This window comes from Glycine soja, chromosome 1 (genome assembly GCF_004193775.1).
Source record: "Glycine soja cultivar W05 chromosome 1, ASM419377v2, whole genome shotgun sequence".
Lineage (NCBI taxonomy): Eukaryota > Viridiplantae > Streptophyta > Magnoliopsida > Fabales > Fabaceae > Glycine > Glycine soja.
In genome coordinates, this window is record NC_041002.1 from 49,231,587 (window position 1) to 49,253,937 (window position 22,351).

Sequence of the window (22,351 nt, forward strand, 5' to 3'; positions counted from 1 at the left end):
TTTGATTTAAAAATGATTAATTAATTTAATACTATTGTATGAAGATATGAAGATTTGTAAAGATTTTGTGAATTTAATGTTGAATATAGCAACTTTAACTGGGTTGCTTAATTCATTTAATCTTAAGCAACATTCTTCTCTTAGGTGTTAATTGGTAATGGTTTTGAAACACCAACTAAGTCAATGTCTAACCCTGAAGTTTAGTCCTTTTTCACTTAAGTCAAATAAGAAAATATCATGCATGAAGAATGAGAAGAACACAATGATAAAAGAAATTTTAGAGCATGATTCATCATTCAGATGCACGGCATTAAAATGCTTAGATGGATTTGTAATAACTATAAATGATATGTTAATGAGTCCTAACATAATATAATGGAGTAGAATTTCTATAACAAATGGATGTTTATGGTTTTTCATAGGGGTAACAAAGCAAGTCATCCAAAAAAATGAGTTGGGTGGGTTAATCCACCTTCGAATACTAGGCAGAAAATCATGGTCCGTCAAAAATGAAAAAATAAATAAGTAAAGAAATTAAAAAATTAATATCTTATTTCATAAAATTAATTCAAATAAACAAATTAAGCCTTTTTTAAGAGGAACAAATGTAGTTAGAGAATGTAAAGTATATTAATTATTTATCCTAAATTTGATTTTAATATAAATTTTTCGATAAATATTGGAGAAATTAAATTTATAAAATAATATAAAAGTAATGACAAATATGTATTTTGATTTTTGAACAATACTATAAACTTAAAAAATACAAAATGGTAACCCAAAGCTTAAACATTTATTAGTATTTATAACTTTTTTATAAATATATATATATATATATATATATATATAACGAGTCGACGAATCAATCCATCTCATTCTGTCATTGACCTAGCGGGTTAGGCAGGACAAACCAATATAGGATGACAGGTTGAGTTATTTAGTCTAACTTATCTACAAAGACCCATACATATTATCACTCCTAGCTTTTCTAAATATGTCACCTAAGAAGCATCAATTGCATACATTAGGAATGAAAAATTATTCAATAACATCATAGGTCAATTTTATTATGAAATAATATCATGTTAATTCTACAACATACTTGAATTAGTAGAGTTATAAGAATTATGAATTTGATATGCATTTCTTATATTATATAATAATGATGAATGTATTAAATCAATTTGATGTGGAAAATGACATTTTAGAATTGATCCTCAATTATAATATATGATGAACAGAAACCAACAACTAATAATATTTTTTAACGTGCTCTTGTATGATTTTTGATAAAATCTTTTTCTTTTGATTTTTTAAACAATAACCTTAAAACAAAAGGCACTTATTGCATCCTAAGAGAGATTACATAAGTATTGCATCCTAAGTCCTAACCCGCTACCTCAGCAACCAATAAATCCTCCAACATGTATTGCTTATCAATACCATCATGGTATAGCTGCCAGCAAAAAGCAATACCAACCTATCCCATCAATGCTATCAGGTTATTGCTTATCAATACCATTATCATACTTCCATGAACATTCCTTTTGTAATATTGATTTGTCCAGTGATCCATTTCCACACAACCAATGTACCCGCTGTCAATTTGGTGTATCAAGCTAATTAAGCAATTGTTCCAAGCGTTACCAGCTTACAAACTGTCTCATACCGCTGAAAAATTCCTCCATATCATCTTCCCCTCATATATGTTATATGCTTAAAATGTATCAACTCTCAGCCAACACCAATCGTACTATTATGCAGACACAGCTTCAACAGAAAAAGTTACTGAACTTATTATGCATACAATTAAACAAGCCAACGGATTTGCATACCAACTTGACAGAGGATAAACTAATGAAGCTCTGCTTGTTTCCGTGACCTTAGCCAGTTCCAAGACACAAATAATATTTAGAATAATATTCAGTTCAATTTAATTATTTATTCTGAATCAAATAACGATAATGAACTTTTTTTATTTATATGTAGGTCTCCTTTTAAGTGCTGAACTTATCCTTGTTATGAGTTAAAAATAGATTCAATGATTTACTTATGCAGTTGTGCACAATTATAGTTACAATAACTATTTAATTAGTTGATGGCCAAGATGTGGTGATGGATGTATGATTGCCCATAAGTTGAATAATGACACTCTGAAAGTGACTGGAAAATGAAGTTTCATTCCGGGGTTTGGGAGAAAGGGAGCGGATGAATATGACAAGGACGATTTTATTACTATATATAGTGGATATATGTAGTTTAGCCTGAAAGGTCCTAATTCTTGCAAAGACTAAAGTAGCATAAAAGCAGATTCTACGGAGTCTACTTAGAAATTAAGAAGTTGAGCGTAATATATAGGTCCTGTTTAAATTAAACTTCTCAATCCACACAGAGAAAAATAAGATAAAAAGAAAAATTATTAAACATCTTATATAAGTTAATTAATTTTTAGAAAAATTAAAGAGTTTCGTTAGCATAAAAGCAGGATACTACGATGATAGCCCTATTGTGTTTATTAATTAATGATTTGTATTCTTAAAAATTTCTTTTTTCTTTTTAATTACTATGATCTCTTACAAATTATATATCCAAGTTTTTTCACCACATACCTAATCTTAGTGATTTGATTTCTAAGTGTTCTTTGGGACTTGTTACAATGATTTCAATCTATCATTTCTATAACCATGTGTGATTGGGAGGATTGCCCGTTCAAAGCTGGGGCGAATAGCTATGGCTACAGGTTGCCGGAAGGCCAATCACCATGATTGTAATTAAGTAACGATGTAATTAATATATGGTAATTGGTTTGGCAGAGTACATTGTAAGATTATATTTTATTAAGGTGTTGGGTGATATTATACTTATATAATATTTAAATTTTTTATTATATTTGAACATAAGTTTATTCTCACGTGATTGAGTTTGTTACTTTCCCTTGGCTTGGAGTTGCTGCGACAGATTTCCCGTGTCCGACATATCATTCATCGTACGTTTGAAACATCCTATAAACCTCTTTCGGAATCTGAAACATAATCCAAAATAAACGGTTATCAAATGTGAACTTTTTTTGTATACTAGTGCTATTGGAATATGATATTGTCGCGTGATGTGAACCTTTTTATTTGCAAAACCTTTTTCATATTTTATTACGTAAACGGGACGGCCACCCGGCCAGCTTATTATGATTTCCTTAATTTGAATGATGAAAAATGGAATTAATCTATTATTTGTTATGATCCATTAGCCTTGCGTGAACAAAGCGCGATCATCCATATCAATTCATTTCACTTTGACTTATTCCCTACTTCTCCTTACTCCGCCCCTACAATCATGGCTTTGTGGAGCATTTTTGTCACTTGATTTGTTGGCCCGAGATTGGACCCATTAATACTTTAATTATTTAATTCTTTCTTCTTCTTTTTTCCCATCTACCCGTTAGGTACTTTGTATTCATGCAGATAGACTTTAAAAACTAAAATTGGAGCGAGGCTTAAAGTTAACAAAACATACAAAAGCAACGGCAGAAACGGTGTCACCTTGACTCATTTGCATGCGCTCTAAGCACCACGCCTTCTTCCGTCTACGTCATTTCATAATTATAAACGGCGTATTTATCATCCTTTTCCGGTTTAATCTGCGTTTCAATAGGCATTTGTATTCAAATTTTGAGATGGGATGATAATCTACTCTAGCAATTTCTGTGTTAAACCTATCCTACAAACATTACGCTTAGATGTTGCTTAAAGGTGTACTACACAAATTTTACATCGATTAATAATATACTAAAATGAAGTTTATAAGCAAGAATAATTCTCACCTTTTAAATTATCTTTCAAAATTGAGTTAAATATATTCAAATCTAAATTTTTAATAGAAACCTAATATAACTTTTTTTTGTTATACAAAAATTATTTCAAAATTAATTCTAACTCTAACCTCAAAATCAACTTCTCTTTAGTCTTTTTCAAACATATAAATATTTACTTAAATTCACGTTAGATGATATTCTCCATCATAATCTAAACATGCTATTAATCAACTTTAAAATTTTCTTTTTGTTTGGTTTTCTTTTCTTTTCATTCTCTCTCTTGGTATTCAGCTTCCAGAAAATTTCAGGGCCCCCCAGCCAGTTGTCCCAGCCCCTTTTATTTCCTCGCACTCACCTCATCCATCTCACTGATCCCATGCGAAAATCCACAAAGCCAAAAACAATTCACACAAGCTAAGTCCCTTCCAAACATAGCGCAAAACCACGAAGACGTTCGGCTAGTTTCTCTTTTCGCCAAAAACCATGAGATGAGCAATATCATATTCATATGCATGCGGACATGAAACTCACTCCCACAAAACCATTCATCCTAAGGTGCTTCCTCATCTCCCTCTTCCTCTCCCTTCCCTTCCTCTTCCTCTACCTCTTCTACCCACAACAACAACAACATCATATCACAACCAAAGACCTCAGAATCCGACCGGGTTACTCCTCCTACGAATCCTACATTCAGCGCCAGCTGAACAAGACCCTTAACCCAAAACTCCGAAAAATATGGACAACACGCGACTGGAACCGCAAGATCCCCGTCTTCGCGCGGTTCTTCGAGGACCTTAAGGTGAAAAAGCTTCTAAAAAACACGTCCAAGGCGTTGTGCATCGGTGCACGAGTGGGGCAAGAGGTGGAAGCGCTGCGGCGAATCGGAGTCGTTGATTCGGTGGGAATGGACCTGGTTCCGTACCCTCCCCTTGTGATGAAGGGTGACTTCCACAACCAACCGTTCCAAAACGACACGTTTGATTTCGAATTCTCCAACGTGTTCGATCACGCGCTGTACCCGCAGAGGTTTGTGTCGGAGATCGAACGCACGTTGAAGCCCGAGGGGGTGTGCGTTCTGCACGTGGCTCTGTCGAGGCGTGCTGATAAGTACTCCGCTAACGACCTCTACAGCGTGCAGCCACTCGTGGAGCTATTCAAGCGTTCTGCTTTGGTTCACGTTCGCAGCGTCGATGGTTTTGGATTGGACACCGAGGTTGCGTTTCGGAAGAAGGGGGAACCTCCTCCTGCTGCTCATCACCGTTTGTGATTGCTTTTCTCACTCTCTTCTTCTCTTTTTTTCTTTTTTTTTTTGCCTTTTTTGTTCTTCAAAGAAGTGGAATGGTTGAGTGGTGGCATTTAGCTTATTGCACTGTGCATTTGCTTTGGTGACGCTAGGATGTATAGAATTTCATTATATTAATTATGATGGAGAAGAATTCGTTAACTACTCACGCATATATTTGAAAATGTTATTTTTACGTAATTTAACACTAGTCACTAGAACTGGAATAGCTTAAACTATGTGCATGATTCGTTTAGCATAATTATTAAGGAAAACAAATTAACAATAATCACACTCTCTAGGAGAAAGAAATGAGTTATTCCATTCCACCAGATTAGTTCTTTTTATCCCGACGACTATAATTTATATTGTTTCATTTGTTATACCCTTTTAATACCATTTATACATATTTTAAATTTTTAAGGCATTATAATACACTGTAAAAAAAAAAAAACAAAAGCATTATACTAATGCAGTACCATAGTAGTAGTAGTATCTAACTGGACGTCGGATAAGCAAGGCTTGAGTGGCGCCTTAAGATGGCCGTAATTATAATTTATAGTTACGCGAAAAAGTTTCCCATGGCAAATGATAAATACAACTAACCTGCTCTGGTAAAGAAAAATCACAAAATTTAATAAACTATAAATAATTGGACGGCACTAAAGCACAAAACAAATAAAATTTGCTTTCAATGAGAATGCTGCTTTCCTTTTTTGCCATAGCAGCATTTTTTTTCATTAACTGACAAAAATAAGTTTCACTGTTTCGGGATGTTTACCCTTGTAATTTTTTTTTTACTGCAGAGTGTCACTTGGAATGTGACGGCGAATACAATAGATGGACCAAAAAAACAGAATAATAATGATCTATAATTTAATCTCAAACTTTTAGCTATTAATCATATTTTTCATTTCATTTTGATCGAGTTATTCTATTTCATTTGTCACATTCTGTTTCTTTTTATCAGCATTTGTCACATTGTCTAACTAACTCATTTTTTAACATTAGTAAAAGAAAAATGCTACTCAACCACTTTTTAAGACAAATTTTGCAATTTAAAAAAGAAGAAAAAATTGTACAAAGAAGAAAAAAAATGCTACTCTCAACGAAAAAGAAAGGCGGCATTCTCACATTGATACCAAATTTGATTTGTTTGTGTCTTCCAGTTATTTCTAGCTTATTGAATTCTTAATCATTCCTTCAATTTTAGTTGGGGATGCTGGATTTCTGCATATAGGCAACTTCCATTCTTAAATCAATTTATGAAAAATGCTAACCCTGTGAATATTTCAATTTTCAATAGAACATGCATAAAATCATTAAAGGAAATCATCATTCGAGGTTAAACTCTACGGCTAGATGAATGAATACGAAGCAACAGTACTGCGTAATCCCATAAACCATGAAAGACGTCAAAAAAGTAATGTTTACCTTAATGCAATCAGTGAGCAATTGAGCATCCACCCAGCTACTCATGGCTAATTTGATGGAATTCCGTAACGGTTTCGAAGAGAGTCAATAGCCTTCTCAAACGACTGCGAAAGCTCAACGATTGAAGTTTTGCATGCTGAAATTTTTAAAATTAAAATTACTATCTTTTACAAATGAATTAGCACTTAAATTCCGTAGTAAGGAGTAAGGACATCTCAAATCAAAGATGTTGAACAAAACTACATCTCTAATAACAGTGATGAATCAGAGTAAAAGCATTTTCGGTATTCATCGAACAATGCATACCACGAGAAGCGCTGGCTTGTGCTTCTGCCATGAATTCTTCATAAGAGGCCTGAGAAATTAATAACCATTAGAATCTTATAATGTTTCCTAACGATAGTTTAAAGTGATGGTGAAGGAAAGGAAACAACACCTTCATTGCATCTCTGCTTTCCGTTATTCTTTCAGACACCTTTTTGTATTCCTTCTCTGCTTCATCCATAACTTGCTGGTATGCTTGATTCTGCATCTAAAATTTTCAAAATACAAACATCTAAGTGACTATTAATAATTAATCCAAAGATTTACATCGATTAAAACCAATTTGTTACTTCTTACAGATTTCCTAATGCTGATTTGTTAATCAAATTTACCACAGAGCGATTAATCTTCAGATCTGATTTTCTACTTTACTACTCACTCTAGCTCTCTCAGTTTTCTGATTTTCTCCTAAACTAGACAGAACGTGCTAGCAATTGATATTATCAAGCATCACGAAGAGAAGACAGAGTCAATAATGTGAATATTCCATAATAAGCTGTTTGGATCGCGAAAAGTTTGAATAAAATCACAGAATTCGAATTAACGTTTGACATATTCTAGTCCTTGAATACTTTTCAGTCCCGCTTCAATTTTTTTTTTATTTTTGTTTCGTTTGTTTTCCGAGCAACAAGATGAGAATTAATTAATTGATAATCTCAGTGAATTATTCGAAGAACATTGTATAAATCGATCTCAGAAATGCAATGTTATCAAGATTGTAAGAGAGCGAGGGCGTAAGCGAGAGAAGAAACCTTGAAGCGTTTGTGGAGACGAGAGTTAGAAGCCTCGAGATCCTTGAGGATCTCGGAGTGAGAGCGATCGATGCGGCGTTTGAGATCGTCGACGCCGGAAGAGGCGAAGTTCCTGAGGTCGGAGATGTTGCTCGGAGCTCTGTGACCGCGAGGTGGAGAAGTGCTGGTGGCGAGAGCAACTCGCGAACCTCTCTTCGCGCCCTTGGAGGAGGAAGAAACTGCTCTCTTGAAAATCGCCGGAGAATTCGCCGTCGGTGAAGCCACCGGCGACGGTGATTTCAGAAGATCCGCCACCGTCGGTTTGGTTTTCTTTCCGGTTTTCTTCATCTCTTTGGTCGCGAATTTCAGATTGAAATGTGAGATTGAGCGGTTAACTTGGCGCGAATATTTAAATCTTGAAGCTAATTTTGAAAATGTTTATTACGATGGTGAGTGGTGACTAAAAAAGATGTTAAATACTAAAAACTTTAAATCAAAATCGGTACACAATTTTTCATATTACAAATTTAAGCCCTTATTATTGAAAATTGTATAATCGTTTGTTCTTACTGTTTTGTAATCCATAATTTAGAAATGTTATATTAAAAGAAATTAAATTTATTTCTTTATTTAGATATTCAACTAAATTTGTTTTAACTATTTTAATTTTATTTATTTTTACGTTTAATATTAAATACGATAAAATATTCACAAATACTTGTGTAATGAACTAATTCTTGCTAGTAATAAATGATTTCTTGAAGACTTTTTTTTACAGCTATTTTTTTAAGACTTGGTAATAAACATTAAAATATATTGATAACATGAATTTTTTTTATATTGTTATTCAACTCTAAATTAAAATATATAATAAATTTGTTGACACTTACGATGTCTATATTAAAAACCATGCATAGGATAATTTATAATTAATTGATAGCATAAAAAAATTACATTATGACAATGCATGAAAATTAAAGTCAAGCAAAATATTTATCTTTCGAAATCCATTTGTGTATTATCATTATTTGTACTTAATATTTTATTTTATAACATTTTTTTACTAAAAATTATTCAATTTAGTATTTTCATAGTCAGTTTTATCCCTGTCTAATTTGGTACTAACAATTAAGTAATTGAGTGAAAATGGTTGTTTTTAATATCTAGTTTGGGATAGTTTAGTTTAGTAACTATGAATTACATTGAAATCAAGTTATTTTTTGAGTTACATTAAACTTCCCTTCAACTAAGCCTAAGTTTACAAAGTTAAGGTCAATCAAACTTCACTTTTTCAACAATAAACCTTTGGATTGCAGTTTAATGCTTGTCAAACCAAAAAAAACACCTTCAAATTCAATGCACAAAACTGCGAAACAATATTTTGTCTCATTAAGACAAACGTCAGTTACATTGAACGTAAGTTTTATTCAAAGTTTCCAAGGGACCAAATCCAACCTGATGTTAGTACCCTCCCTTTAACCCCTGTAGAGAGACCAAGGGGTGGGGTTTCTGCTGCATGATTTGAAATGAATGTCCACTGAGTGAGTGTGAGTGACGTTAAAAAAAATCTAACAAAATTCTAAAAATATCCTAGACGAACTTTTAAAAGAAAAGTGTTATTTCTACCCAAAATTTATACAACACTTTTTATAACAAAAAGAAAGAAAGTGTGATATAAAATAAATAATATATTGAAAAGGAGAGAAAATAAATAAATTTGTAAAAAGGTGTTATAAATTTTTTAAATGAAAATAATATTACTCTTGAATAGATTTCTATAAAGCACGTCTACCAAACATTCTAACAATCTCGTAGCAAAAATAAGATTCTAACAATATTATACAAGCCACCATATGACCAAAGTTACTTGGACTGATGACTTAGCTTTTCTACCAAACACTTATGAAATGCAAACAATTTAAAATTAAAGGAAAAAAAATCTAATTTTTTCTTGTCAATTGATAACATAATCCACTTCTTATCAAATAATCGTATTTCCCAAGACATTCTAAATACTAGTACTATCTTCCACGTTTCTAATAGCCACCCCATCTATTGATCAAACTAAAAACATAGACAAACAGCTGAATTACCAAAGGTGTAGGATACAAAGCTCCCCTTATATGATTGTTTTCAGAGGAGTGTGAAATTAACAAGCATGCTTGAAGACCTTGAAGAGCAAATCTTCTCCATATTATTGAAACAGGACAGATTAATGCACCAAAGAGCGATTGCCCTCCTGATTGCCAAAATCAGGGAGCTCAGAACTATAGGAAAACTTCATCCATCTCTTTTTCTCAACTAATTTGAGACAAGGCTGCATCACAAGGCCAATTGCCATAGCAATAAGGCTTATAACCATTACTTTAAGGGAGGAGAAAAACAACACAACACCAATCAATATTGTCGGAGGGATACACATGATAATTGCTCCAGCAGTTCCCCCCGGTATCTTGTAAGGCCGGGATGCGTTGGGGTGTTTGATCCTCAACAGAATGAACGCAATGAACTCCAAAATCATTCCAAAGCAGTACAAGAAATTTTCTGCAGCAACAATTTCTTGAAAGCTCAGCCATGACAGTAAAATCACGCCGGAGGCTGAGAAGAGTATTCCTATGAGAGGTGTTCCATAGCGAGACCTCTTGCCGAAGAACTCAGGCAACATTCCCCTCTCAGCCATCCCTAGAAGTTGGAAGGCGTCACTGCTCATTTCAGCAACAAACATTCCCATGTTTGACATCGCAGCAGCAGCCTGAAGCCACCATCTCAACCATGCTCCTCCTATAATCAAAGCAATATCTGAGAAGTAGCCATCTGTCCACAACTCACGGTTGACAGGAACAGCACCAGTACCAATTAGAAGAGGAAAGAAGTACCCTAGAACTACTAGGATCACAGCATAAAACAAAGCCTTCGGAAGAGTTTTCTTCGGATTTTCTACTTCTCCAGCAAGAGTACTTATGGAGTCCCAATAGTTGAGATTCCAAAATAGAGTATTCAGATACAAATTCCAGTTAACATCATTCAGATTTGTCACAGTCCATCTTGAAGGCTTTAGGTCTGGAATTGACAAAAACCCCATAACCACAAAAGGGAGGAGTGAGAAAACCCCTAAACAAACAGCAACCCATCCCACAATGGTCATACCCCTATAGTTCAAGTAAGTGAGAACTATAGTAAGACCCCATGTTGCAATAACTCTTGGCAATCCACCACCTAAAGCAGGGATTCCTGACTTCAGATAGTCAAGAAATAGAACTGGGTATAATGCATTGTCTATCACCCCACTCAGCCATTTCATCCAACCTTGTTGAAACCCCCAATAGGGACCCAAAGCAGACGAAACCCAAACCACATAACCACTGTTTTCAGGGAACATGGTACCCATCTCAGCAGTGATCAAAGCTTCAGGAACACTCCATATCAATGGGAAAAGCAAGAATCCAATGAGGGCTAACAGAGGACCTGCTGCGTGCACAGTATCCTCCACCCCGAAAGGCCCCCCTGAAACCTCATAGAAGATGAGAAACACAAGAGGAAGAACTGTAACTTTCCTTGAATGATTTGGCCTGGAGGAAGGTAATTCACCGTGAGTCACATACTCACCACTCCCGGTGAACTCCCCCATCTTAATGGAAGCTTGTCTATTAGCAGCAGCAATTCTCAATTTCTGCACCCAGCAAAAAGGGTTTTATTTAATTCTTTCCCAAGAATAACAAAATTTAAAATTGCCGAGTACACTCTGATAAACTTCTTCTAACACACTTATTACTATTGGTTAAATTTATTGAAAATTATAAAAACCATTAGTGAGACTCATTAAATAAGAAGTGATACATATAAATTTATGTAATTTTGAATAAATTTCATACAATAATAGAGTGTGTGTGTTAAAAAAGAGTGTCTTTGAGGGTGGTGTTAGCATTTTTCTCAGAAGTTTATACAAGGACCAAAAACATAGTTTCGAGTACTTTAAGTCTCAAGCTATCAAATAAAAGTCAGAAAAATACACCGGATTCGTCAATTTTACCAGAAAAAAAACAAAAGCTCTCATCCCTTAACAGAATTAACAACCAATTTACACCACACAGTAAAATGAAAGGGAAAAAAAAATATATCGATTACAGAGATGCGTCTATCTAGGCTTACATGAATTTCAAACATTTAAAGTTGAAACAAACACGCACGCATCATAAGAAGACCAGATCTTGGAACACCGACCTCAGATAACAAAAGAGAATTAGGAAGAACAAGCGATACCCTATTCGTGAAAAGCTTCAATATATGTGACCCGATTAAAATGAAACTAGGGATATAAGGGGAAAAAAAGGAATTTGAGAAATGAGAGTGAAAATGGTTAATGAACGAACCATGAAAGATTTGCTATCCCGTCAGGGTGGTGAAGATAACACCTTCCATCGTGGAATCCAGCGTCGAAGGAAAGCTACCATGCGTGATGCGTGTACACTCACGACCCAAAAAGGAGGAAGAGAAAGAAGCTACGGAAGATTTTTTGTAAGGATGAACTGCTACGGAAATTAAAGTAAAGAAATTTTACGGAATGAAAAACTGAGTCATGCCGTCATCAGATTCAACTCAATGGGTTTTGAAAGCAGAAAATAAAAAACTACTATCAGTTCATTCAGTGTTTTCAATTTTATTGTTCAATCATTCAATTAGTTTTTCTTAGATAATAGTTCAGGTAAACTGTATTATGAGAACTCACCAGGGGACATAATTTAACATTTAAAGATTGCTTAATTAAAGAGATATTAATTTAATTAGTTTGATAATAAATTCAAATTCAATTTTTTTATCCAAAAAAAAAAGTCAATCCAATTCAGTTTAAGTTATTTTGATTTAGATTGAGTAGATTATCTTTAAACCAGATATACAAACAATAAAATATTTATTTATATATCAATAATAACACAAGTGATAATGACTCTTTTAGTTGGATAACTATGTATTAATGTTAATGTCATGATAAAAAAAATTATTTTTATACTATAAAATTGAATCTTTTATTTTTAGTAAAGTAAAATTGAATATTTAGTTCAAATGATAATGTTTTTAAGACTATTATTTTTAAAAATTATTATTCAGTGAGATGTTATCAAATCCTATTCGATCGTTGACTCTCTCCCGATAATAAATTAATGATCTAATTGGTGGATCAGATGCGATTTGACTCGGTATATATATTAAAAATTTAAAATTATATATATATATATATAGAGAGAGAGAGAGAGACACGTTAGGTCAACGATATGTCTCTAGGCTTCTTCTTCTTCTTAATTTCGTTCTTCTTTCTTATTCTTCCAAAAATTTTTCTTTTTCCCGCATACACCCAAACTTGTCTTAGTGATGATTTCCAAGTCATTAACCGTTGGATTGTCGTGAAATTTGAACACAAGGTTTGAAACTCATTTTTGAACATTCTCACCATTGGAATTTGCGAAGTAGCGTGAGAGAAATATGTTTCGCATCGTAGCTTTCTCTTTTCGTGCAGAGACCCAAAACCTATCCAAGTGAAACTATGATCCCTGACTCTTCAACCATTGGATTATCGTAAAATTTGAACACTACCTTTGGATCCAATTTTCCCATAGTCTCACCGCTGGGATTTGCGAAAGAATATTTTTTAAGATAGAAATCAGTCTCACACGTTGATAGTAAAATGGAGGCTAAAATCTATTCTTCTCACTAATACATAGAAACTCTAATAGAGTAACCAGAGAAAAAGTTTGAGGAAACTTAGGGAACCGCTAGAGATGTTGTTATTACTGTCAGACTACACACGTGAGCCCACTTAGAAGTAGGGGATGAGTTTATCGCTATTAGAGTTAGAATGAATATGTGAAGGGATCTTTAGAGAACTAAATTGGGTTTATTTTGGGATGTTTATTGAATTATAATTTTTTCTTTATGATTATAAATATGATATTGTTGTGTTTGACGAACCAATCGATATCCTAATGCGAATTGGTTGATAAATTGAGTGTTCTTGGTGTTTTCGTATTTTTTTTTACTTATAATTTTAATTCCTTGATTTTGATATGATTATGTGAAATTGTTTGAGGGGTTTTACTCCCCATGTTGTGAGAAATATTTTTGTATAAATTATTTGTATTTTGGATAAGATTTACTAGGTGAGCATTTTAAATTGTAATATTGAGATCATGAAATTGTGATTAAAATTTTGTGTAAATGATAAATTGAATATGTGATGAATTGTGAGATAACATGTTGCTTTGAGATTATAATATTGTTATTTAGATTGAGTATAAGTGTAAAGTTGAACATGCATTAATTTGTGAGATACACGTAAACATGTAATGGTGGATTGCGACATTATGAGATGTTAAATTGTGGACATGAGATTTGATTGTGAATAAGTATGTGGTTGACACTTGATGTGATAATACTTATGTTATGAGCCGTGAATTATACAATAACCCAACTAGTGTTTACCTTGAGAAGTGTTTATGCGCAGTGTTAAAGAAAAAGTGTAGGATTCCTAGTTAAGAACCTAAAGTGTTAATTTGTAGCGCAATGTGTTAAACATGTTTGAAACACGAGCGTGAAGTCGTGGGTATTATATAATTCATGAGCACTATCTACGTGCAAAATTTGTTTTAGGGGTTGGACCTGAATCAAGAAGATGAGGCCCTAACGGATTCTTCGGAGTCTAGGTCTTAGGGGTAAAAACATTTTATTTGAGTGCTCCTTTAAACCTATGTTGATCCCCATATGGTTGGAGCATTTTGGTAAAACAGAGTGACCTTGACTGGTCACTTTATGATTTTACTTAGTGAAAATGACCTGACATACCTATTGTGTGGTGTGTCTTGTTATGTACTCTTAAGCGCCCTAGGATGGTTTTTCACTTACATGGTACCACATTGCATATTAGCTTGAGTCTTAGTATAATTGTTACATAACACTTGTTGATTATTTATTATGAAATTGATGAGTGTTATTACGTCTTGACCCGAGTGTGTGATTCATGCGTAATGTGATTGGTGATTGAAAAATGAATTTTAAATGACAAAGTGGTGAAGTGATGTGGATTATATTAAGTTGAGCTATGTTATAATTACTTTCATAATTTATTTTGATTACGTCTTTGTTTATTTGTATTTTTTTTTACAAATGTGATAATTCACTCCTTGTGTGTTATTTGTGTTTGGATCATATGATGATCTCAAACCTTGTGTTCATGGGAGCAAATGACTACGTGAATGATTTTAAAGAATCTCGTGTTAGAGGATGCTGGGACACAATGTTCTAATATGATGTGACATTGGGGATGAGTTTTTATTTTAATTGCATGATGTTATTTCATTCTATTTTACCTCACTGATTTAACAAAATTTCATTTGTAAATTTTGACGATCTTGTTATGAGCTGAATATGTTTTTAATAAGTTTTATTTAGTATTAGTGAAGTGAGTGTAATTTTTTTATCCATGTAAATTTATTTATCAATATTTTTATATGTTTTATTTATTTATATGTATGTCGGGGTAGAAGGTATCACAATTTTCATTTTTAGGTTCAAGCCCAGGCTCACTTCATCCACAAGGAGCCTCATGTAGGGGATTTAGATAATCTCTCTTCTTTTTATGAGGTAAATATAGCATGGATGAAACTAGCTTATGGTTCCTACAAAGTTAACATATAAGACTCTTATCACTCTTCACCAAAAATGATTAATGATGACAATAATAACAATGATAATAAAAGTGGTAGTAATTATTGAGCCAATCAAGAGAAATGAATGAGTTAAATGATTTATTTTCACAACAAAAAATAATAAAATAAGATTACTTTTTTCATTTTCAATAATTAAGGTAAATATGTTTCAAAAATTGAGTTAAAAACAATTCAACTCTATTTTATAACCAATCTATTTTTAGTTTTGTATTTGAAAATAAAAAATTAAAAACTTATTATAACCACTCTAAACAAGCCTTTTTTTTTTCATTAGATATACATGAATGAAATATAATCTCTATTGACAAGTCTAACTAACAACCTTCATCAAGATTTATCTTCTTTATTATCATTTTTCATTTACAATACTCAAATTTAAAATTGTTTAAGAAATTTGAACTCTTTCCACTTGGATCAATTTAGTATTAGTACACAAGACCAAGTTTTTAATCATTCAAAAATCCATGATGTTTTTATCATATAGTCTTTTTTTTTCTTTTCATATGAAACATTTGTAAATCATTTTTCTTTACAAATTAATCTTTCTATATGTAATTTTGTTTTCCATTTAATAATATTATAGGTTTCTTTTTAGTTCTTCTAAATATTATGAGTTGCACATTTTATTTTCTTAAAATATTATAAATTAAGTTTTCCATTTGATTCCCCGTTTAAAGGCGCCGAACAGGAATATTATGATATTTAGAGAGATTAAATGGGAAAAAAAAACCCGAAAGAAATCATTTAGTAATAAAAAAATATTTTATAAAACACACATTAAAATACTAAAAATAAGAAATTAAATAAATAAATATGAATTTGTAAGTAATAAAAACTTTATTAAACTAACTAAAATTGAATTTTTTTTTATGCAGTGGAATTTGAATTAAACTTAAGCTTGTAACTGAGTTTACAAAAAATATTTTAAATCTTAATTCTCACAAATGAGTTTTCAGGCAAAAATATTTTTAAGGAATAACTAAATATCGTAGTATAATTCTAAATTGATTTTGCCGTTAAAGCATACTTTTAAAATTCTCTTACCGAAAATCTAAGCACCCCCTTTGTTAGTGTGGTACTTTTTCCGTTTGCTATTGTTCTTTTGTTTGCTTGATGGTACTTTGGTTGCCTATCTAAGCAACCTCTTTTTGCCGACAGAAACCCTATGCTTTAGTGTGCTTTATTCCCACTTTTCGCTTGTATTTTTTTACAGTTTTTTTTTTTTTTTGTAATTATGCATGAACTACTGTTATTACTTTTGTATAAAATAATAAGAACAATGTGCATGCTTACATAATTGTCTAGACGGCAAAAGTAGATTCAGTAGGGTTGTGGTCCAGTGCAGGCTATAATGATAACAAATATATATTAGGGATATTTGACGATCAAATAGTATAGTTTACGGCATTATTAACGATAACATACAAGATAAGTATATTGGTTTTATAATAATTATTTTAAAAATTATATTTATCATGATTAAAATTGTAAAATTCTTTATTAGTGTATAGAAATTATATTCTTCCAAATTTGACAACTCATTATTTGAATAATGTCATAAATATATCGATACAAACATTTTTTATCAAGCAAAAAAACATTGATTATCGACATTATAAACAAATAATTTGAATTCACTTTAAGCTCAAATATATTTCGTACACAGCTATTGCATATAACATCACAGAAAATTTATTTAAATAATAGCCCAGTGAAACTTACAATATCTTTGAGTAGTTATAGTAAATAAAGTGGTTGGCTCTCCAAAGAAACCCTCAAATATCTTTACAAGTATCAATTTTTGTATCTACTATAAAATTAATTTTTAATTCAATATTTAATCATATTTAAAATTTCTTAATCTTAGAACAACATTTAACGAATTACTAAATTGGGGTGGTGCTTGTGTAAGTCCGGTGTCCATTAAGTTTTTAATATTGGAGCAATGCAAATAAGAATTGAAAATAATAGTATAAAAAATAATTTAAGCACACATAACATTACTCATTGCTATAATTGCTCTCATTTAAATAGATAAACAAAATATTAACAATTGTTGGTTCAGAGTTATACTAGACTCTATTAACAATCTCTTAATTTATTTTACAACTTTTATTCTTCCGTTAATTTTGTGTTAGGATTTTTATTTACCTATTTTTACTTTCATTTTATTTTTATTATTCAAAATTAATATTTTTTTTGTCAATTTTAAGTCATTTATCTATCTTATATTTAAGATTAATTTTGAGCAATTAAACTAAATGAGAGACTAAAAGCTAACAAACAAACAAAATAAAAGGAATAAAAATGTTGATAAAAAGTTCATCAATGGCTAAAAATCATCTTAAAAAATATTATTGATGTACTAAAAAATATGACAATGAGTGCAAAAAAGATACTTTATACATGTACTTCAAAATTATTTATGTATATAATTTAGTGTAACTTATTTTGAAAGTTATAATTTATTAGAAATTAAAATAAAATAATCTAATAATTTATAATAATTGAATATAAAAATATTAAAAAATGAGTAAATAAAATTATTTCTCTTTATATATAATTATAAATTATAAATATGAGAAAGTTGAGGAAATAAAAATTTAATTAACCCAAAATTATAGTAATAATATTAGAAATGTTGGTTTGAGTAATTGATTATTGTTAATGAATTGGACAGCAGAGCAGTTGGAAACATGGGGTGTCTTTTAATGAAGAAAAAAGCTGAAACCGTCAGAGTGTCCCTTACTTTAGCTTTTTATTTCAAAATCCAACATTACAGTAACTGTCTTCCTCACGACACCAACCAAACTAACCCCACTTTCTATCCTTTCCTTTCCCCTTCATAAAAACAAACACCCAACAAAAGCATCCAATCCACACACACCACAGTCCCATCCCATGGCCATAGCCATGCCTGAGTCGTCTTCTTCTTCTTCTTCTTCCACAACCAAACGCCAAAAACAAGAACAACATATTCATCAACAAGAAGAACAACCTTTGATCCCAGGTCTCCCTGACCACATAGCCCAATTATGTCTCTCATCCATCAACCCTTGTTTGTTATTCTCAATCTCCCACTCTTGGCGCCGTCTCATATACTCCCCTTCTTTCCCTCCCTTTTTTTCTCTCTACGCCATTCTCTCCCACTCCCACTCTTCCGCCGTCATCCAGTTCCACACCTTCGATCCCATCTCCGCCACGTGGCTCCCCCTCCCTCCCCACCCACCCCTCCACCACCTTCTCCTCCGCCGCCACCCCTCCTTCCTCTCCCGCAACCTCTCCGTCCAGTCCGTCTCCGCCGCTAACCGCCTCGTCCTCCTCGCCGCCACCACCCACAACCTCTCCCCGGCCCTCCCCCGCCCCTTGATCTTCCACCCCCTCACCAAAACCTGGTCCTTTGGCCCCACCCTCTCCACCCCCCGCCGCTGGTGCGCCCTCGGCTCCCTCGGCCCCACCGTCTACGTCGCCAGCGGCATCGGCTCCCACTTCTCCATCCACGTCGCGCGCTCCCTCCAAAAGTGGAACCTCCAAAACCCTAACGCCGTTTGGGAAAAGAAAACGGAGCTCAAGGACGGGAGGTTCAGCAGAGAAGCCATCGACGCCGTGGGGTGGAAGCAGAAACTCTGCATGGTCAACGTCAAGGGCGACGCCGCGAAAGAAGGGGTTGTGTATGACGTGGCGGAGGATGCTTGGAAGGAGATGCCGGAGGGGATGTTACACGGTTGGAGAGGACCCGTTGCGGCCATGGAAGAGGAAGTGATGTACGTTGTGGACGAAGCGAAAGGTGTTCTCAGAAGATACGTGGAAGAAGAAGACTCGTGGGAAGAGATTCTCGAGAACGAGAGACTCAAAGGAGCTGAAAAAATTGTTGCTTGGAGAGGGAAGTTGTGCGTCGTTTCGGCTTCTTCCGGGATCTCCGTCGTCGATGTCGCTGCGCCGTCGCCGCGGATTTGGTCGGTTCGGCTGCCGGAAGGGTTCGAGCCGGTGACTGTTCACATCTTGCCCCGGATACCGGCCGGTGTATGACTGTCTGGGATACTAATCTTACCTTACTCAATTTTACCTTACTCAAATATCATGGTGAAGAAGTATTATCATCAATCATATTCTAACCCTAAATTACATGTTTAAGACATTTGAAATTGAATCCAATACTCGAATTAATTATTTATTGCTGATTTTTTAAAATTTTTTTTGTAAGAAAGTAAAATACAAAATTAAATGAGAAGAATCTAGTACTCTTCCTTTACTTTTTATTTTTCAAAATAAAAATGTTTTTTGTTGTGAGTTTGTTGTTTGGACTTTGAATAAACGACACGGTTTGGTTTATTTATTTTGCTTGTTATGTGGGAAGGGTGGGTTGTCGTAGGGACTTTAGAGCTGAAAGTGAAAATTTGTCCGTAACGGTGGTGAGATTTTTCCCCTTCTTTTTTCAGTTTTAGGGCAAAATAGTGTGGTGTGGAAATGCCTAAAATGGGAGGAATATAATGACGAGGTTGGCATTGGGAGGTGCTAATTTAAATGAAATCTTGTTGCTTTGTTGACTGGCCAATGCGATGTGGATGAAGGGCATATAGGTGGGGAAGGATTCACGTGGCTATTGGAGATGAGTGGTGTATAGAAGAGATTTATTGGATGCTTAACCTTATGAGTGATGGAGAAGGGTTTTGTTTGGAGACCAAATTATGTTGCCTGTTTCAACGGATAGATGTGAATTGATGGTGCAAATTGCCTACTCATTCCCTACCGTTTTCAACTTTCAACTCATCTTTTTGTTCAAGATCTTGCTTGTACGGTGATATACACTTCATTCACTGTAAAACAGTGAGAAACAAACAATATAGATGGGTATCTATCTGAGGCAGAATTCAACTAAAATTTTTAGCCATTTTTAGTAAGTTTTTTTATTTATTGGCACGTAAAAATTAAAAGTACTTATTAATTTTTATTTCAATGTTAGAATGTATCTAAAATTCTAAATTTATTTTTAATAGATCTCATTTTATCTCTATTTATAATTATTTTTTCACTCATTCAAATTAAAGAAATTTATTTGCTTTAATTTTTTCATTTCTATTCATTTTATCCTATTTCTTTATTTTATTATTTTCTCTTTATTTCACATTTAATTCAAATAAGAGAAATGCTAGTAGCACACTCTTATAGACACACTTTTTTCTATTAGTAAAATCTATTAAAAGCTATAAAACTTTGTGAGTGCCCGGTCTTATTTAATAATCCTCTCTCTTAATTTTATAGTTTTTAATGAATTTTAATCAATGAAAGAAACGTATTGATAGAGTTGGTTAAGTAGTTAATCCTTGAACTCCTTTTCAAATCATTAATTTTCAAATACAAATTTATTTATTTTTTAACTTTATTCATATTTTTTGTTTTACTTATATAATATCAAAAGATTAAAATGAATAAGAAATACATTTAAATAAAAATATATAATATATGCACTAGAAGTTTTTTTTTATTCTCATTCTTCAATTATAATTTTTGAATTTGATAAATTTGTTGACTTTGTATAATTTCAATAAAAATTGTACCCAATAAAATTTCTATTGGTTGATATTTTTTTTGTTACAGTTTTGGTTGGTAATATAAAACACTTTACATTGCTATGGTCAATTAAATTATCAAAATAAACTAAAAAATTTAAAAGTAAAAAATATGTTAAAACGGACTCAATTATTGAACAGATCAAATAGGACAAAAGTTGCCTTTTAGATTTTTTTATTCATTACAAGTTGAATTGCATTTTGCATCACTAAAATGTATGACTTTTTTAATGATACTATTGGGTGTGTCTCTCTCAACATGAAGGATATTTATTTCTTAGTTTGATGAAGTTTGGAGTCCTACCAATGGATCAACTCCGAGAGCCAATTTGGATTGAAACGGTGTAAGAGAGTGTTTGTTTCTGCGTCAAACACCCAAAGAGGCACGTATGTGATGCGAAAATGTGAAGTATTTATTTCAAGCTTCCGCGTTAAAATGTAAAACTGAATTGATTTTGGATTGAGATAATGCACAGTCAAACATGCACTAAGACATTGGTAATTATTATATTACAAATCAATTTTTGATGGAGGATTGGATTCTTTTCGTTGTTTGTCAAAAATTGACTTTAATATATTGGTATCACGGAATCAATTCAACGATCAAATACGCCAAAGCCCAAAAAACGAGTTTTTAATATTTTATATTTGAGTATTATTAATAATATTTTGATAAATTCTTTTAATATTGTATAAAACAGAAATAAATGAAAATATATGTGTATTTCTTATCTTAAAATATAAAACTTATTTAACATTTTCCATCTAATAAATAAAAAAATTAGTCAAGAAATATTATTATAGATTTTAAATTATTTTTTATATTTATAATATTTTTTTTTGCACCTCTACATTGTAAAATTAATAATTTGGGGGCTGCCATCGTAAGGTCGTAGCTGTTTAAGTTGACCGTCACATATAACATTTATTATCAGCTCGTTGACAAATTTAGGTAATTTAATTAAATTTGAAAACGAAACTCGATTAAATTATTTGATTTTTTTTTCAAGTTTAGTGATGTTTGAAAAATTCTTAGTTGTTACAAAGGTATTTACAATTATACCAAAAGATTTAATTTAATTGATTGAACATGATGGATAAATATTTTAAATTTTTTGATATTGTGTTTGATTGTTGTGAATAAAAAAAGTGATTCGCAGATATTTAAAATTTATAAAGCATGCATTTGACTGGTTGTTCTTTTTTTATACAAATTAAAGGATACTTTAAATTAAAATTCAAAATCATTTATGTTTAAAATAGAACCTGTTTAATAACATTAGTTTAAAATCTCGTAAAACTAAATTTTTATTTATTTGTTTATCTATTTGATTTAGAAAAAATAAATGAAAGGAAAAAAAAGAGAAAATAAAAAAAAGTATAAAGTACAATAATTTGTGGGTTGGTTGGTATCAAAGAATGAGAGGAAAGAATATTGATATATTTATAAAATAACATAAAAAATTAAAATACACTTTAAGTTC

The 22,351-nt window shown here is 32.4% G+C and overlaps 4 protein-coding genes across 5 annotated transcripts; 2 read left to right on the plus strand and 2 right to left on the minus strand.

The window, feature by feature from the left end:
- Window positions 1-4,070: 4,070 nt before the first annotated feature.
- LOC114418390 lies at window positions 4,071-5,252 on the plus strand. Its single transcript, XM_028383699.1, has one exon. The coding sequence runs from the start codon at window positions 4,317-4,319 to the stop codon at window positions 5,073-5,075; it is 759 nt and encodes a 252-aa protein (XP_028239500.1). The 5' UTR covers window positions 4,071-4,316; the 3' UTR covers window positions 5,076-5,252.
- A 931-nt stretch (window positions 5,253-6,183) lies between these two features.
- Window positions 6,184-7,993, minus strand: LOC114405493. The gene is made up of 4 exons (XM_028367998.1): window positions 7,601-7,993; window positions 6,961-7,056; window positions 6,831-6,879; window positions 6,184-6,660 (listed from the first exon to the last, which is right to left on the minus strand). Exons 1-4 carry the CDS (start codon window positions 7,925-7,927, stop codon window positions 6,572-6,574), a joined length of 561 nt encoding a protein of 186 aa, XP_028223799.1. The 5' UTR covers window positions 7,928-7,993; the 3' UTR covers window positions 6,184-6,571.
- Window positions 7,994-9,479: 1,486 nt separating this feature from the next.
- On the minus strand, window positions 9,480-12,248 carry LOC114418401 (probable polyamine transporter At1g31830). Of its 2 annotated transcripts, none has more exons than XM_028383721.1 (2): window positions 11,950-12,248; window positions 9,480-11,249 (listed from the first exon to the last, which is right to left on the minus strand). In XM_028383721.1, exons 1-2 carry the CDS (start codon window positions 11,950-11,952, stop codon window positions 9,792-9,794), a joined length of 1,461 nt encoding a protein of 486 aa, XP_028239522.1. In that variant the 5' UTR covers window positions 11,953-12,248; the 3' UTR covers window positions 9,480-9,791. The 2 variants fall into 2 exon arrangements, with proteins under 2 accessions (XP_028239522.1, XP_028239512.1); XM_028383711.1 differs by lacking the exon at window positions 11,950-12,248 and adding an exon at window positions 11,729-11,927.
- Window positions 12,249-18,046: 5,798 nt separating this feature from the next.
- Window positions 18,047-19,471, plus strand: LOC114418412 (F-box/kelch-repeat protein SKIP25-like). Its single transcript, XM_028383732.1, has one exon. The coding sequence runs from the start codon at window positions 18,199-18,201 to the stop codon at window positions 19,324-19,326; it is 1,128 nt and encodes a 375-aa protein (XP_028239533.1). The 5' UTR covers window positions 18,047-18,198; the 3' UTR covers window positions 19,327-19,471.
- The last annotated feature ends 2,880 nt before the right edge of the window (window positions 19,472-22,351 follow it).

Bases quoted from the DNA above. Each gene is read 5' to 3' on its own strand.
- LOC114418390 (XM_028383699.1), top strand. From the start codon at position 4,317: ATGCATGCGGACATGAAACTCACTCCCACAAAACCATTCATCCTAAGG.
- LOC114405493 (XM_028367998.1), bottom strand. From the start codon at position 7,927: ATGAAGAAAACCGGAAAGAAAACCAAACCGACGGTGGCGGATCTTCTG. The intron at 6,880-6,960 runs GTGTTGTTTCCT...TTAATTTCTCAG, and splicing joins AAAGCAGAGATGCAATGAAG to GCCTCTTATGAAGAATTCAT. The intron at 6,661-6,830 runs GTATGCATTGTT...TAAAAATTTCAG, and splicing joins ACAAGCCAGCGCTTCTCGTG to CATGCAAAACTTCAATCGTT.
- LOC114418412 (XM_028383732.1), top strand. From the start codon at position 18,199: ATGGCCATAGCCATGCCTGAGTCGTCTTCTTCTTCTTCTTCTTCCACA.